This window comes from Ochotona princeps, chromosome X (assembly GCF_030435755.1).
Source record: "Ochotona princeps isolate mOchPri1 chromosome X, mOchPri1.hap1, whole genome shotgun sequence".
NCBI classification, from domain to species: domain Eukaryota; kingdom Metazoa; phylum Chordata; class Mammalia; order Lagomorpha; family Ochotonidae; genus Ochotona; species Ochotona princeps.
Genome location: NC_080865.1, coordinates 106,236,059 through 106,251,216, shown reverse-complemented (window position 1 = coordinate 106,251,216; position 15,158 = coordinate 106,236,059). Strand labels below are relative to the sequence as shown.

Genomic DNA, 15,158 nt, shown 5'->3' with positions numbered 1-15,158 from the left:
GCCGTACAGTCTCAGCTTGCTCAATGCCATTGAAATGCTGCGGTCCCCTGAGCTGAGAGCACACGGCTGTGTGAACCAGGTGTGTGTGTTCATGTGTTGGCAGCAGCATCAGCACGCAGTGTAGCCTGAGGGCAGACGGGCCGCCTTCCCCGCTCGCATCTCCAATTTCCCACTGGAAAGGAGAAGGCTGTCTTGCATTTGGAGGATGAAGGGAGGTGCTTGTGGAATTGTGTGCTTTTTAAAACTTTATTTATTTATTTGAAAGGTGGAGTTGAGAAAGAGAGAGAGAGAAAGAGAATCTTGCATGTGCCGGTTCACTTCCTAAATGGCTTCAACAGAAGGGAACTGGAGCAGCCGGGACTCGAACCACTGTTCATATTGGATACTGGTCTAACAAGCAGTGGCTTAAGCTGCAGTGTCACAACACTGGTCCCCAGGGAAATGGTTTTTGTGCCTGTGCCCTGGCTGGGTTTGGGCTCACTCCAGGTAAGATGACTGTGGGAGGCAGAATAACAAACCCACAGAGCTATCCGTGGCTGTGAAGGTGAGCGTATTCCAGAGGGTAAAAAGGCTTTCATGTATGTGATTCAGTTACGGTCTCAAGAGGACATCCTGCTGGATTAGGGCCTTAAATCCCATGACAAGTATCCTTAGGAGAAGACACAGAGGAGAAGGCCCCATGACGACAGAGGCAGAAACAGCTGAAGAGGCAAGGTGGCTTGAAGCCACCACATCTGTTGTAGTTTGGGTAGTTTGTGACAGCAGCCCTCAGGAAACTCAAGTCAAATACAAATGCAAACTGCATGGCCTTTGCAAGTGCATGCCTTCGTGCTGCCTCGTGGGGAGGGGACATTCTTAGGGCCTATTAAAGTACGCAGGTGTTTGATTCCAGCCACTGTGTACACGCCGTGAGCTGTCCCCAGGCCTGCCCGGGCTCCAGAGACTGCTCCCCTTGCGGTGAGTCCACTGAGAGGGGAGGTCTGGAGGGCTGGGAGGGCCCGGGCCCCATCCGCCGCCATCATTGCTTGGTGGATGGGATTGGGGGTGACCTTGGGGTCTGGGGCTTAAAACTTCCGGCAGCCTTGTGGATGCTGGTGGGTGCCAGGCCAGGATGTCTTCATGCTCAAAGCCCCGATTCCAGCCACTGCAAGCTGTCCCCAGGTGGCCAGTGCGCCATTCGGCGCCAGGCTCTGCCTGCTGGCTGCCCAGCTGGGAGCTCTGAGATTTTGGGGCTTTGAATTGCAGCTTAGGTAGCTCCGTGTTGAGCCCACTGTGCTTCTGTTTTTTTTTTTTTTGTTCAAATCAATCCTGAAGACTCCCAAGGACAGAGTAACTTTTCTTTTGAAGGTAAGCGAGGGTACTGAGACCTGGTAGGTTACAGGAGAGGGACCAGATGATCTTTATGGATAAGACTGATACACCGGCCTCCTTTAAATCCAAGTGTAGTACTTGCAATCACTGAACAATGCTGAGCACCGAATACCAGTCCATGCAAAAGCTAAGACTCGGGGCTTGTCCAGCAGAATCATATCCCATTACCTGACATGATGGTGGGTCAGGAGACAGGTCACATCAGGCAGGGCCACGACATTAACTAGCACGCTAGAGAACCATATCTGGGGGTAGATTCTGTGGGAAATGTGTGGGCCAAACTTGTGGAAATTCTAGCCCCACCGGTTAGCTCAAGAGACGGGGTGGTGATGGACTAAGCTAGGTGTGACCAAGGAACCTGCCATCAATCACAGGTTAAGGAACCTGCAACAGTCTGGACTGGTTAAGGCAGCAGCACCCGAATGTGCATCCTGAATAGGGTGTTTGGTGGGCTGGGCTGCAACGTTCATCACCAACTCATACAAGGCCAAATGGAAGGCCAGACTATGCTGGACACTGGCCTACCATCCGCTGGCATGTATGAGAACCAGATCTGGGAGTGGGTCAAGTGGAGGAACTTGGGAAACTCCCTAGGCGAGTCATAGCTCCCGCTGGTGAACATATGCTCCAGACCTGGGGGTCAGACAAGCTGGGCAAAGTAGCTCCAACGGCTGGCCAATGTGTGAAATGGTAATGGAACTAGGCGTATCGGGCAGGACTGAGCAAACCTTCGCCCACATGCGAAACTAGAGACCAGGATGGAGCACAGGTCATGCCAAGCTAGGCTCTTGAACCTACTGGTCTGCGTGAGCCAGGAATGCTAAGCCACAGTGTCTAAGGCAGGGGTTGGAACAGGTGAGGGGCTGAGCCAAGCTGAGTCAGAGCCACCACTGGCATGCGTGTGATCTACAGCTGGGAACAGGCCCAGTTGGGGAGCTAAGGGGACACCCTAGCTGGGTTGAGATTCCCACCGAGGAGCATGGGGCTGGAATGGGGCTATGTTCTGATCTGGATATGGCTATAGTCTCCCTTAGCACAAGTGTGGACTGGGACTGGATGCACCGAGCCGGGCCAGACTCCAACACCTTCTGGTGTCCTGGAGGACCAGGGTAGATGTGGGGTGGACTAGGCTAAGTCTCAACCCCTACTAGGCTAGGTCTCAGCCATGTGTGAGCCGTATGTGGGTATGGACAAGCCGTGGCTGGGCTGAAACATCCAACAGCAAGGACCAGTTTGGATTGAAGGCCAGTCAGGAAAAGCCACTGTTCCTGATAGGACAGGAGGTGAACTGAGCAGGGCTGGCTCATGGACCCACTGGTATGCGCAAAATCTGGCATTGGGAGAAGTTCTGATGGAGGAGCCTGGGCGGCTCCTCTGGCAGGACACAGACCCGGCAGGTGAGCGCAAAAAGCATGAAAGGAAACAGCCCAGAACAGGCCATGGAAAGTTTCCCACTGGCATATATTTGGCATGGGTCGGGGGCAGACCAGGCTGAACCAGTTCACGTCACCCACTGGTGAATCCGAGCACCAGAACAGTGTGGGTCGAGCTGGGTTCAGTCACAACACAAACCAGTGCACATTACAGAATGCCAAGGTGAGGTTGCCTGTACCAGATGTGACTGCAGTGCCCAACAGCTCATGTGAGAACCAGGCGGGAGGGGTTGGAGCCGGCAGGGGGAATAAGGGGGTTCCTTTGCTGGACAGCTACTCCCACTGGAGAGCGTGAGCTGGGATGGGGGCAGACCCTACCAGGCAGGGCTACAACACCTGTGGGCCTCATGTGGACTAGATCAGGGAAAAACCAGGCTGAGCTCATTGACCCTACTGGTGCAAACAAAATTAGAGTGGGCTAGGGATGGTTGGGATTTGCCACAGCATCAGCTGGCAGGGCTGGCACTGGAGGCTAAATCTGTCAAGTTTAATTCCAGAACCACCTGGAGAGTGCATAATCCGGGAGTGGGAGTGGCCTGGGAGGGAAATAGTGGGCTCCTCCCTCTTGGGTTACCACTCCCACTGGAGAGCATGAAAATCAGGACAGGGGCTGGGGTGGCTAGACAGAAAGGCAACCAACAGTATGCGTGTGGACTGGATAGTGGGGTTGGTTGGGTTGAACTAGCCTTCAATGCCCATTGACATGTATGAGAGCTGACTGGGATGTGGGACAGACTGGACTAGTCTGTTGCAAATACCGACAAGCATGGGAACCAGGGTAGGGGGCGGGCCTGGTGGGGGTTATGGGGTGGGTCACTCTGACTAGACTGCAGCTCCCACTGTTTTATGTGAGGGCCGAGTGTGTGCTGGGCAGAACCAGGCTGGACTGCAACACCCATTGGTTCCAGTGGAAGACTGCGCTGGAAACAGAATCAACCCAGCAATTGCAACCACCAGCTGATTGGGGGATGGACTGTACCGGGCCCTGTACTTGCAAGTACACACAAGAATCTGGTCTGGGATCACCTCAAACAGTTTCTTTGAGGATCTCCCCAATCGAACTGCCAGATTCAGAACCCTAACCATGAAGAGAAGTGCAGGTTCCATGGTCTGCCATGAAGTGCAAGTGCCAGAGCCGAGCCTCCTCAGAGGCTCAGACGGAGCAGTGGAGAGCACAACCAGGTGCACATGGAGGATATGGCAGTCCATCGGAACCTGCAGAGGACACCTGGCACCACAACAGAGGACAGAACAAATCAATCAACTACCCCAGCCAAGTGTTGGCAGTGAAAAACTGGGCAGAGACTCCAAGGTGGACTATGTCAATCAGTGGATTCTTCAACGAGCTCATTGTGCTTGGGGTGGCGAGATTGGCAGCAATTCATAACTGTTGAACTATCAAAACCACTTGAGCAGGACCCTCGGAGCATGCCCCACATCAGGGACCTGGGATGGGTGGGAGGTTGGGTGGGGCTTCTCCCTTAAAATCCCCCTTCACCCCAGATACAGGGAAAAAAACGTGGAAATAATAGTCTTACCCACTTTCCTGTAGCCCTTGAGCCTTTTTGCCCTAATTAGCTATGTAAAGATTGTCAAAAATATAATAAAATAATGGAAAAAAAAACCCCATAAATGGCTCTACCAAAAAAAAAGCTATGCAGGTTCACTAAGACTCCATGCCTGCCTTCCTCTCTTTGTAGAAAGATTTATTTTATATTTATTTCCTCTGCAGATTTACAGACAGAGAAAGAAGGAGGGAGGGAGTGACATGGTCTATCCTCTGGCTTACTCCCCAAGTGGCTGTAATGGTTGGAGCTGAGCTGATCTGAAGCCAGGAACCAGGAGCCTTTTCTGGGTCTCCCACGCGGGTGCAGGGTCCCAAGGCTTTGTCCTCCACTGTTTTCCCAGGCCACAGGAGGGAGCTGGGTGGGAAGGGGAGCAGCCAGGACATGAACCAGTGCTGTCTAGGAGATGGCAGTGTTGTAGGTGGTGGTTTTCCCACTGCTCCACAGTACAGTATGTGGGATGGTTAATCCACAGCTCCTGCGTTGGAGTTCAGGGCTTCTGTGGTGTCCTGCTTGTACTGTAGCAGGTAGCCGTGGCGTTCAGAGGACCTTCCGTTAGCCCATCCTCCTGTGATGTCTTGCGGAGGAGGTTGCATGCGTTTGGGAAACAAGTGGCTTCTTTTAGTCACATTCTCCATTCTGTCCTGGGAGCCCCCAACCTCCATACCCTTTTGACAATTGCCCTGTCTTGGAGTGTGCATCTGTCGCCCCTGCCCTAGCGCTCGCAGCAGCTTGGCTCTGCAGGTGTGTTTGTTTGCTGGCTCTGCTTGTTCACAGCTCTTGTTGATGGTGAAGAAAAGTGCTAGAAGTGACCCTGCCCTGCTCTCTGTGTGTACCTACATCAACACATGTGTTGGGTAAATACCCAGGACTCCCACTGTCGGGTCCTGCACCAGGAAGATGGTTAGCTTCTTCGCCAGCTGCCAACAGAAGTGAGTGCACGGCTATTCACAGCCAGCAGCTGCCACAGACAGCGGCTGGGGCCTCACGGCCTTCCCAGCACTAGGTGCTGTCAGGGAGCTGGATTCGGGCCATGCTCCTAAGTGTGCCATGGTATCTCCCATCTGGTTTTAATTTATAATCCCCTAATGACTAATGTTTTTTAAATTGAGTTGTTTGTTCTCTCCGTGTGGCACTTTCAGAGCTCCTTGCATGTTTTGGATCCCACGCCTTCATCCAGCGATGTGTTTTCCACAGAGTTCCCTCACCCTGACCCCGGGATTGGATTCTTTCTTTTCATAGGGTAGCTCACAGTGCATTTATACGTCATGTTTCTCTGAAACACAAATGTGTGTATGCATGGAGAGCGTTGCTTTTTTTGCCCATGCCTGTGGACTGGGGCCCTACCGAGGGTTCTCTGGGTGCTGCTGTGGACACTGAGTGAGTAACTGCCCCAGGTGGCTACAAAAATACAGCATTCCTCCGAAAGGGACCCGATTTCCCCCAGCTGTGCTCCTGGTGCTTTCCTTCTTGACGGAAGGCCCATTCCAGCTCGGAGTAGCTGCGATGGGGGCTGCGGACCCAGGATCCTCCTTTGGGAAACACCTGGTGACACGTGCAATGCTGTGGAGACTTCAGAGGCCTGAAGGCCACGATCTCAAATGGAAAATGAGGGTGAGGCAGAGGGCGCTGATGGATGCAGAGACAAGTGGCAGCGTTGAGGGAATGAGCTGGTATCACATCAGATGACCTGCATGGCTGGCTCGTGCGCCCACCCTGTGGGAGTGGAGGTAGGCAGGCTATGCGCATGTGTCGGTGAGCAGGCTGCAGGACTGAAGACTCTGGCCCAGACCGGCTTCCAAGGGGACTGAAGCTTCTGGGAACCCGGCTTGAATGACCTAGGAAGGAGGCTGTGGCAGCAGAGCCCGCGGATTGCTTTACAAGGCACCCAGCAGCGGCGCGTCCACGCTCCACGGCTCCACGCACTCGGCTGCCTGGCAGGAGTGGAACGCGCGCGGAGTGGGCGGGACCGGCCAGGCGCAGGCGGGCGGGCCAGGGGGGCGGGGAGGCTCGGCGGCGCGGCGGCATAGCCTCCAGGTCTGCACCTGCTGCTCCTGGAACCCAGAGCGTGCGTGCCTGGGAGAGGCTCAGAGAGCTTGGCCGGCACCTGCCACAGCCCCTCGAACATACTTATCACGCCCTAAGCGCCCCATTATTCCAACACTCGCGGCCCACATAGCCCAGGCTGCCGAGTTCTACTCAGAAGCACAGAGGACCTAGGAGGCGGAGTGGGCGATCGTGTGGGCGGTCGTAGTGGTGGCAGGTAGCTGAGTGAGGAGTTCGCAAGCGCATGTTGGGTGGGTTGGTGGTCTGGGTGACGATTGCCTGTGGGGGCGGTGGGCAGGGGTGGGCCTAGAAAGATCAGGGTGATGGCTCATGGAGCCTTCCGGAAAACAGCTGGTTGTGGTGGCTTGGATGTGCAGAGGCAGCGAGGGGGAGAAGAATAGGGGGGCAGTTGGGTACCTGGCACCGTGGACGAGGGGCTGGCAGAGGCGGGGGGGGCGGGACCTGCCAGGGTCCCTTCCAGCTCTCCCTGTTGCAAACATGCTACTGCTGAAGAAGCTGACTGCGGACATAAGCAGCATGGTGAGTGTGTGCACATGTGAGGAGCGGGGGTGGGCTGGGGGAGGCAGGCAGTGAGCCCCCCGCCCTTCCCCATCTATGCTCTCTTTGTCTCTCTTCTTCCTCCTCATCCTCCTGGCTGCACGTGCGTGCACTTGCCTGCATGTGTGTGGCGGGGCGCCTTCTCCGAGGTGATGCTGGCCCAGGAGAGGGACTCTGCACACCTGGTGGCCCTCAAGTGTATCCCCAAGAAGGCCCTGAGAGGCAAGGAATGAAATCGCTGTGCTCTGCAGGTGCGAGCCTGGGCCACGTAGGCACCCCATGGGGATGGTAGGAGCCTGGAAGCTGGTCTTTTTGCTTTAGTCCAGGCCTGGTCACCAGTCTCCTGGGGCGAGGGCATCTGGTTCACTCTCCTCTGCTCTCTAGCCCAACATAGCCCCTGTGGACCACCAGCCGTGGGGCTCTAGAGAATGACCTGGGCTTTGTGCTGGAGCAGGTGCATGTGGCAGAGTGGATGGGGCCAGTGGCCTAAGGGCCTGTGCATTAGGACTTGTGATTGCTTTGGCAGGGTCAACCACCCCAACATCATGGCCCTAGAGGACGTCCACGAGAGCCCTTCCCACCTCTACCTGGCCATGGCGCTGTGAGGATAGGCAGGGACAGGGGCCGGGCAGAGGCCATATCCCTGCTCCGTGTGCCACCTGATGCCTCACCTGCCTCCAGGATGACGGGCGGAGAGCTGTTTGACCGCATCATGGAACGAGGCTCATACACAGAGCAGGACACCAACCACTCTGGTGGCTCAGGTCCTTGGAGCCATCTCCTACCCACACAGCCTAGGCATTGTGCACCGTGACCTCAAGGTGCTTGCAATAGGTCCCCAGCCATGGTCCTGCCACCTGTTGCTCTGTCTTTGCTGGGTGCCCAGGGAAAGGACCTGCCCCAGCATTTCTCTTCCCCCAGGGGTTTGGGAACCACCTCAAAGCTACAGGACTGATCTGGCCCTTCCCCTGCCACCCCTGGCCCCTGGTCTGCAGCAGCCTGAAAACCTGCTCTATGCCACACCATTTGAGGACTCCAAGATCATGGTCTCTGACTTTGGCCTCTCCAAAATCCAGGCTGGCAACATGCCTGCAGGACTCCAGGATATGTAGGTAAGGGGAAGAGTCACGTGGGGTGTGTGTGGGAACCTGTGAATTGCATCACATGTTTGTGCACAAGCTGTCAGCCCCCTACGGGAAGGCCGTGGACGTGTGGGCCCTGGGTGTTATCTCCTGTATCTTGTGAGTCACCTGCCAGCCTGCCCCTGCGTGGGGGCCGGGAGGCTGGCCAGCTGGGTGACCCTTCTGTGGCACCAGGCTGTGCGCCTACCCACCCTTCTACGACGAGAGCGACTCCGAGCTCTTCAGTCAGGTCCTGAGGGCCAGCTAAGAGTTCAGCTCTCCATTTTGGGATGGCATCTCTGGATCTGCTAAGCTGAAGGCTGCCGCTGCGTGCTATTGCTGTGGGCTCCCCACTCATCCTCGCCCACAGCCAAAGACTTCATCCGGCACCTGCTGCAGCGGGACCCACAGGTGAGGCTCACCTGCCGACAGGCCTTGAGGCACCTTTGGTGAGTGTGGCACCTGGCCAGCTGTCGCAGGGCGCCGGGGGCCACATCACCTGGTTCCCTGCCCAGGATCTCCAGGGATGCAGCCTTCGACTGGAACATCTTGGGCTTAGTGAGTGAACACAAGCAGAACAACTTCGCCCGGACTCATTGGAAGGTGCGTGTGGGGACAGGCCGCCATCTGAGCCGCACCCCCTAGCCAAAACCTGAAGCCTCTCTCTTCCTTCAGCGAGCGTTCAATGCCACCTCAGTTCTGCGCCATATCCAGAAGCTGGGCCAGAGCAGAGGGTGAGGAGGCCTCGGAGCTGTGGTTTGCCACAGCTACCCTGGCTTCCTGAGCGGCCCCTGCCCCTGGTGCTGATGACCAGGTGTGTACGCATGCCAACCAGCTCCAGGCTTACCTAAAAGAGTGGGATTCTGGGAGCCTTCCTTTGTGCTGGGGAGTGGGCACCCCTCCTGGGAGCCTCTGTGAAAGCCAAGGCTGTGGCAGGGGGTGGGGCACAGGACTGGCCCTTTCACCGCCCCCCTCGCCATTTCTTCCCCAGGCAGATGCTGGAGGCCGACTACCAGCTGCGCCCTCCGGCTCCCTGCCCTTGGGTCTTTTTCGGTTCCCTTTCCCGGCCCGGAAGTCCGGGGCAGGCCTCTGCAGATGACTCGGAGAGTCATTGGGAGCTGCTGGATGCTGGGATGGGAGCCCGGAAGTAGAGGAGGTGCTGGACGGCTGTTCTGTGCTTCTCTTGTGCTCCTCTAGACTCCTCTGATGTCTGAGGAAATGAACAGTGACAGACCAGTGATGCGCTGCGGATGGCAGAGTGGGGAGGGGCGGGGTTACTTGGCAGAAAGAGCTAGTCCCCTGTCAGTGGGGCCCTGGCACCAGGTGTTGCCCATGCCATTGGGCCCTCCGCTCCTCATAGTCCAAGCATAGGGCAACAGGCAACCGGGCCTGTGGCTCTGCCACCCTAGAGGTGTGACTGCAGTCAGCAGGAGAGGGCACTGTCGCAGTCCCCTTCCATGGAAATGCCTTAGCTTGGGAAGGGCTGTGGCCTCCAGCCTTCTGTCTTCCCTCGCTTCTTGTCCTTCGTTTTTTTCCTCATGGTCAAACTAAACAATTCCAGGGGTATCTTATCATGCGGAAAAATCAGCAACCCCCCTGCCCCCGGCCAGTGTGCAGTTGGTTCCTGGCCACAGCTTCTCTGTGGCCCATCAAAGGAGCACCAAGAGGCCACATAAAATGTGCTCTCCGCAGGCCCCCAGATGAGCTGGCCTCTCCTCCGCTCTCCTCCTCCGGCAGCCAGACCCCACAGTCCAATAGGGGACAGTGATGGAGAATACCCGTTTCCTGGTTGAACTTGGAAGCCCAGAGCAAGGCATGCCTGGGTGTTGAGGGTACGGACTGAGAGCAGCAGTGGCGCCTTCCTCCGGACCTGCAGCCACCTGATTTATTTGGGGCCTTGTTGCCTCCTGCCTCCCTGCCAGGAAGTCTTCGCCAGCATTTGGCCTGCTCTACTGTCCATCCTCTGAGTCATTCACACGGGATGCCGATGGCACCTGCTTGTTCTGCTTTTCCTTATTCCCTGTGTACTGAGCTGTCTCGTGACGAGAATGCTTTGGGCCTGTGCAGAGGGCGCCCTCTACTGGAGTCATGGTTATACTAAGACTTGCTGTGGTGAAGGAGAGTGCTGGCTGCTGAGATACCTGAACTGGCACGCTGGACCCAGCCTTCAAGAAAGAGTCGGCGCACAGAGATTACCACGCTTCCTGCCTAAGCCTATGGATAGACCGTTTCTGCCCAGTTGCGACCTCCCTCTTTTAGGACTCCTTTCGCCACCAACCCCCCGCCCCCGTTCCCAGCCACCAAGCTCTGACAGATGGTATATGCCTTCATTTCGTCAGCAGGGGGAGCCATAATCACATTTTCGAGTGCCTAAACTGTGACTGGTTCCTTCAGCTCTCAGGGCAGTTTCTGAAATCAGGACGTCCTATCCACTACCCTGAAATGACTGCCCCGCAGAAGGGTGCACCCCAGCAAGAGGATGCACCCCGCGACCTGCTGCAAGCGGTACCTTTTCTTTGCCACTCTTCTGCCTTCCCATGGTGGTGGGGTAGTGTGTGGGCAGTGCTAGGCAGTACCAAGGTGTGAAAAGAGCTGCTGACTGAAGGAGCTGGGCAGCCTCTGATGGGGAGAAACGCAGCAACTTACTACTATCTTCTCCACTTGATGTTCCGAGGTGACCAACTAACTGACATGCAACTAATAGCTCAGGCTGCATGCTTGCGACAGTGCGAGGATTGGAACCCACGCTCTCCTAGAACTGACGGGGGCTGGCTGTGATACCACAGCTGGATTCTTCCTTCTTTCAGTCTGATTGCCACCTGCCCGCTGCTGTGTACCACTGCGCAGCACCACTTCAGACACTGATGCGGTTTCACACGATTGTGTTTTGGCTTTGAGCTTTGCCAGAGCTTGTGGCCTTTCCCAATCCCTCTGGATAAATATGAAAACTGCCCACTTGTGGTCTCCCTGCTTTGCCTAATGCCCTCTAGAAAGGCTCAACTACGTGTTTTTCATTGTAGTGCTTTCAGGCGCTGTGTTGGGTGTTTGTAAGCTATGTTGTTAGGCACAAACGAGTTTACAGTTGTTATATATTTCAGGCAAGTGGAATATTTGACTGGCATGTGCTGGTACTGGTAATGCTTTGGCCTTGCAATCTACTTTGCTGTCTTTTTTTTTTTTAAAGATTTATTTTTATTTGAAAGCCAGATTTTACAGAGACAAAAGGGGACACAAAGATATTTTCCATCTGTTGGCTTACTCTCAACATGACTGCAGTGGCTGGAAGTGAGCTGGTCTGAAGGTAGGAGCCAGGAGCTTCCGCTGGGTCTCCAACATTCTGCTAAGTGCATTAACAGGGAACTGGATCATAAGCGGAGCAGCCAAGACAGCAGTTATGGCCTGTGTGGGATGCTGGTGTCACAGGAGTGACTTACCCCACTTCTTAACACACCTGCCACACACTTAGTTGGATATTAACAGCGACTAGAATCTACATTTTGACGTTTATTTATTTCCATTTGTTTGAGATTTATCTATCTATCTATTGGAAAGGCAGATATATAGACAGAGACAAAAGATCTTCTATCTGCTGATTCACTCCTCAAGTGGCTGCAACGGCTGGAGCTGAGCTGATCCAAAGCCAAGAGCCAGGAGCTTCTTCCAGGTCTCCCACGTGCATGCAGGGTCCCAAGGCTTTGGGCCGTCCTCCACTGCTTTCCCAGGCCACAGGCAGGGAGCTGGATGGGAAGTGGAGCAGCCGGGATTAGAACCAGTGCCCATATGGGATCCTGACACATATGCAAAGCAAGTATTTAGCCACTAGGCTATCATGCCCTGGGCCTCATTTTCATTTCTTTGGAAGTTAAATATAAAGACCACCTGTTACAGCCAGAGAGGGGTGCTCTCTGCTGCTGTACTCTCCAAAGGTCTCAAGAGCCTGGGTTGGCGCAGAGCTGACACGGCTGCAGCTAGTTCAGGTCCCTCACATCAGTGGCTGGAACCCAATGACTGATCCAGCATGTCACAGTATCCGAGAACTGGAACCCAGAGTGGAGCTGGGACTGCAGTTAGGCACTAAACATGGGATGTGGGTGTCTGCAGTGGATCTGCCTAATACCCACTCCAAAGCTCGACATTTATTTTTTTGTGAGAGGGAGGAAGAGAGAGAGAAAGAGAGAGAGAGAGAAAGAGAAAGAGAGAGAGAAAGAGAGAGAGAAAGTCCGTTAGCTGGTTTACTCTGTCAATGTCTGAGAACTGGGAACTCCATGCAGATCTTCTGAGGATCAAGCACTTGAGCCATCACTTGCTGCCTGCCAGGGAACGCACTCACAGGAAGCTTGAAAGGTATCCTAGGAAGCAGCAGTGATGGCCCAAACACCTGTGTCCCTGCTGCTCAACTTGGAGACCCACATCAAATTTGCACTTCCTGGCTAGGGGTCCAACTTCAACATCCTGGGCTGCCTGAACCAGTGCGACAATTTGGGGGATGACCCAGCAGATGGATTTTCTCTCTCTCAAATAAATACATAATACAAAGAAAAAAAAAGCCATTTGTGTGCCCACTGAGGTGATCATGTGTGGTCTGTCCTTCTTTTCATAAGCTGAATCAAGTCCTGTTAGACTTGTGCCGGCATATGTATTAGAATCTACTTATGTATTAGTCGATTCACTTGTTAAATATCATCCGAAGGACTTCTGTGTCTCTCTTCATGAGCATTATTTGTATCTACTTTTCTTGTAATGTCATTGATATAAGGTCAAAAGTTATCTCATAGGATGGAAAATATCGGAGCAGACCTTGTGGCTTAGTAAGTTACCCTACTACGTGTAAAGTGAGCATTGCAGCCACTCCAATTCCAGTCCAGCTCCCTGCTGATGACCTGAGTGCTCCGACCCCTGCTATCCATGTGGGAGACCCAGATCAAAGTCTGGCTCCAGGTTGAACCCTGGCTGTTGTGGCGATTTGCGGAGAGTGGGCCAGTAGATGGAGCACCTCTCACTCTCCTCTCTCTCTCTGTAAAATCTTCTTTTCAAATAAATTAATTAATCTTAAATATTTTGAAAATTTGAACTTTTCTAATGAAGTTGATACTGGTAGAACACAATATTCTTTTTTTGTTTCATTTTACTTTATTAATTTTTTTGATAGTCTTACTTAGTTACTTAGGGTACAAAGGGTCAAGGGCTACAAGATGAAAGTGGGTAAGACCATTGTTTCCACACTAATATTTTTCACCCTGTATCTGGGGTCAGGGGAGAAATAAAGGGAGAAGCCCCACCCAGCCTCCCACTCATCCCAGGTCCCTGATGTGGGGCATGCTCCGAGGGTCCTGCTCAAGCAGTTTTGATAGTTCAACAGTTCTGAATTGCTGCCACTCTCACCGTTCCAATCGCGATGAAATCTATTCAGAATCTACTGGCTCACATAGTCCCTTCATGGTTGGGGTTCTGAAATCAGCAGTTCAGTTGGAGGGATCTCCAAAGAAACTTCGTCTGAGGTAATCCCAGACCCGATTCTTGTGTGTGCTTGCCAGTACAGGGTCTGGCACAGTCCGTCGCCCCAATCAGCTTATGCACATGCTGGTTGTTGCAATTGCTGGGTCAGTTCTGTTTCTAGGCCTGTCTTCCACACGAACTGATGGGTGTTACAGTCCAGCCCAATCCTGTCCACTCCATACTCGGGCCAAACTCAAACCAGTGGGAGCTGCAGCCTAGTTGGGGCGACTCCCCATAACCCCCACCAGGCCTGCTCCCTACCCTGGTTCCCATGCTTGCCACTGCATACCACAGACTTGTCCAGTCTGTCCCACATTCCATTTAGCTCTCATACATGTCAATGGGCATTGAAGCCTAGTTCAACCCAACCAACCCTACTATCCAGTCCACACACATACTGGCGGGTGCTGTTCTGTCTAGCCAACCCTGCCCCTATCCTGGTTTTCGTGCTCTTCAGTGGGAGTGGTAACCCAAGAGGGAGGAGCCCACTATCTCCCTCCCAGGCCACTCCCACTCCCGGATTATGCACTCTCCAGGTGGTTCTGGAATTAAATTTGACAGATTAAGCTCCCGGTGCCAGCCTCTGCCAGCTGATGCTGTGGCAAAGCCCAACCAACCCTCACCCACTCTAATTTTTGCTTGCACCAGTCAGAACAGTCAGCCCAAGCTGGTCCTTCGCTGATCTAGCTCACCTGAGGTCCACAGGTGTTGTAGCCCTGCCTGGTAGGGTCTGCCCCCATCCCGACTCACGCTTTCCAGTGGGAGTGGTGGTCCAGCAGGGGAGCCCACTTTCCCCTGCCGACTCTGCCCCTCCCCGCCTGGTTCTCATGTGTGCAGGTTGGATGCTGCAACCACATCTGGTACAACTCACCTCAAATTGGCACTCCATAATGTGCACTGGTTTGTGTTGCGACCGAACCTGGCCCAACCCACACTCTATTCTGGTGCTCGGTTTCACCAGCGGGTGATGTAAATGGGTTCAGCCTGGTCTACCCCCACCTATGCCATATGTATGCTGGTGGGTATCTTCCTCTGGCCTGGTCTGGGTTGCTCCCTCTCATGGTTCTTTTTTTTTTTTTTTTTTTAAGATTTATTATTGGAAAGCCGGATATACAGAGAGGAGGAGAGACAGAGAGGAAGATCTTCCATCCGATGCTTCACTCCCCAAGTGAGCTGCAACGGGCCGGTGTGCGCCGATCCGACGCCGGGAACCAGCAGCCTCTTCCGGGTCTCCCACGCGGGCGCAGGGTCCCAAGGCCCTGGACCGTCCCCGACTGCTTTCCCAGGCCACAAGCAGGGAGCTGGATGGGAAGTGGAGCCGCCGGGATTAGAACCAGCGCCCACATGGGATCCCTGGGCGTTGAAGGCGAGGACCTTAGCCACAACGCCATGCCGCCGGGCCCCCTCTCATGGTTCTTGTGCTCACTTGTAGGGACTGTGTCCTGACAGAGGAGTTTCCCAAGCTCCTCCATCAGAACCTCTCCCTATGCCAGATCTTGTGCATACTGGTGGTTCCATTGGTCAGCCCTCATTGCTGGCCTTCAATCCATTCCAATTCTTGATGTTGG

At 54.3% G+C, this 15,158-nt stretch overlaps 1 protein-coding gene across 1 annotated transcript; it reads left to right on the top strand.

The window, feature by feature from the left end:
- Nucleotides 1-6,895: 6,895 nt before the first annotated feature.
- Nucleotides 6,896-9,245, top strand: PNCK (pregnancy up-regulated nonubiquitous CaM kinase). The gene is given in 14 exon segments (XM_058659186.1): nt 6,896-6,980; nt 7,097-7,199; nt 7,201-7,224; nt 7,500-7,574; nt 7,655-7,724; nt 7,726-7,794; nt 7,972-8,059; nt 8,062-8,085; nt 8,160-8,214; nt 8,290-8,399; nt 8,462-8,543; nt 8,610-8,697; nt 8,770-8,828; nt 9,086-9,245. Coding segments are annotated over 14 exon segments (1,074 nt in total). The 5' UTR covers nt 6,896-6,913.
- The last annotated feature ends 5,913 nt before the right edge of the window (nt 9,246-15,158 follow it).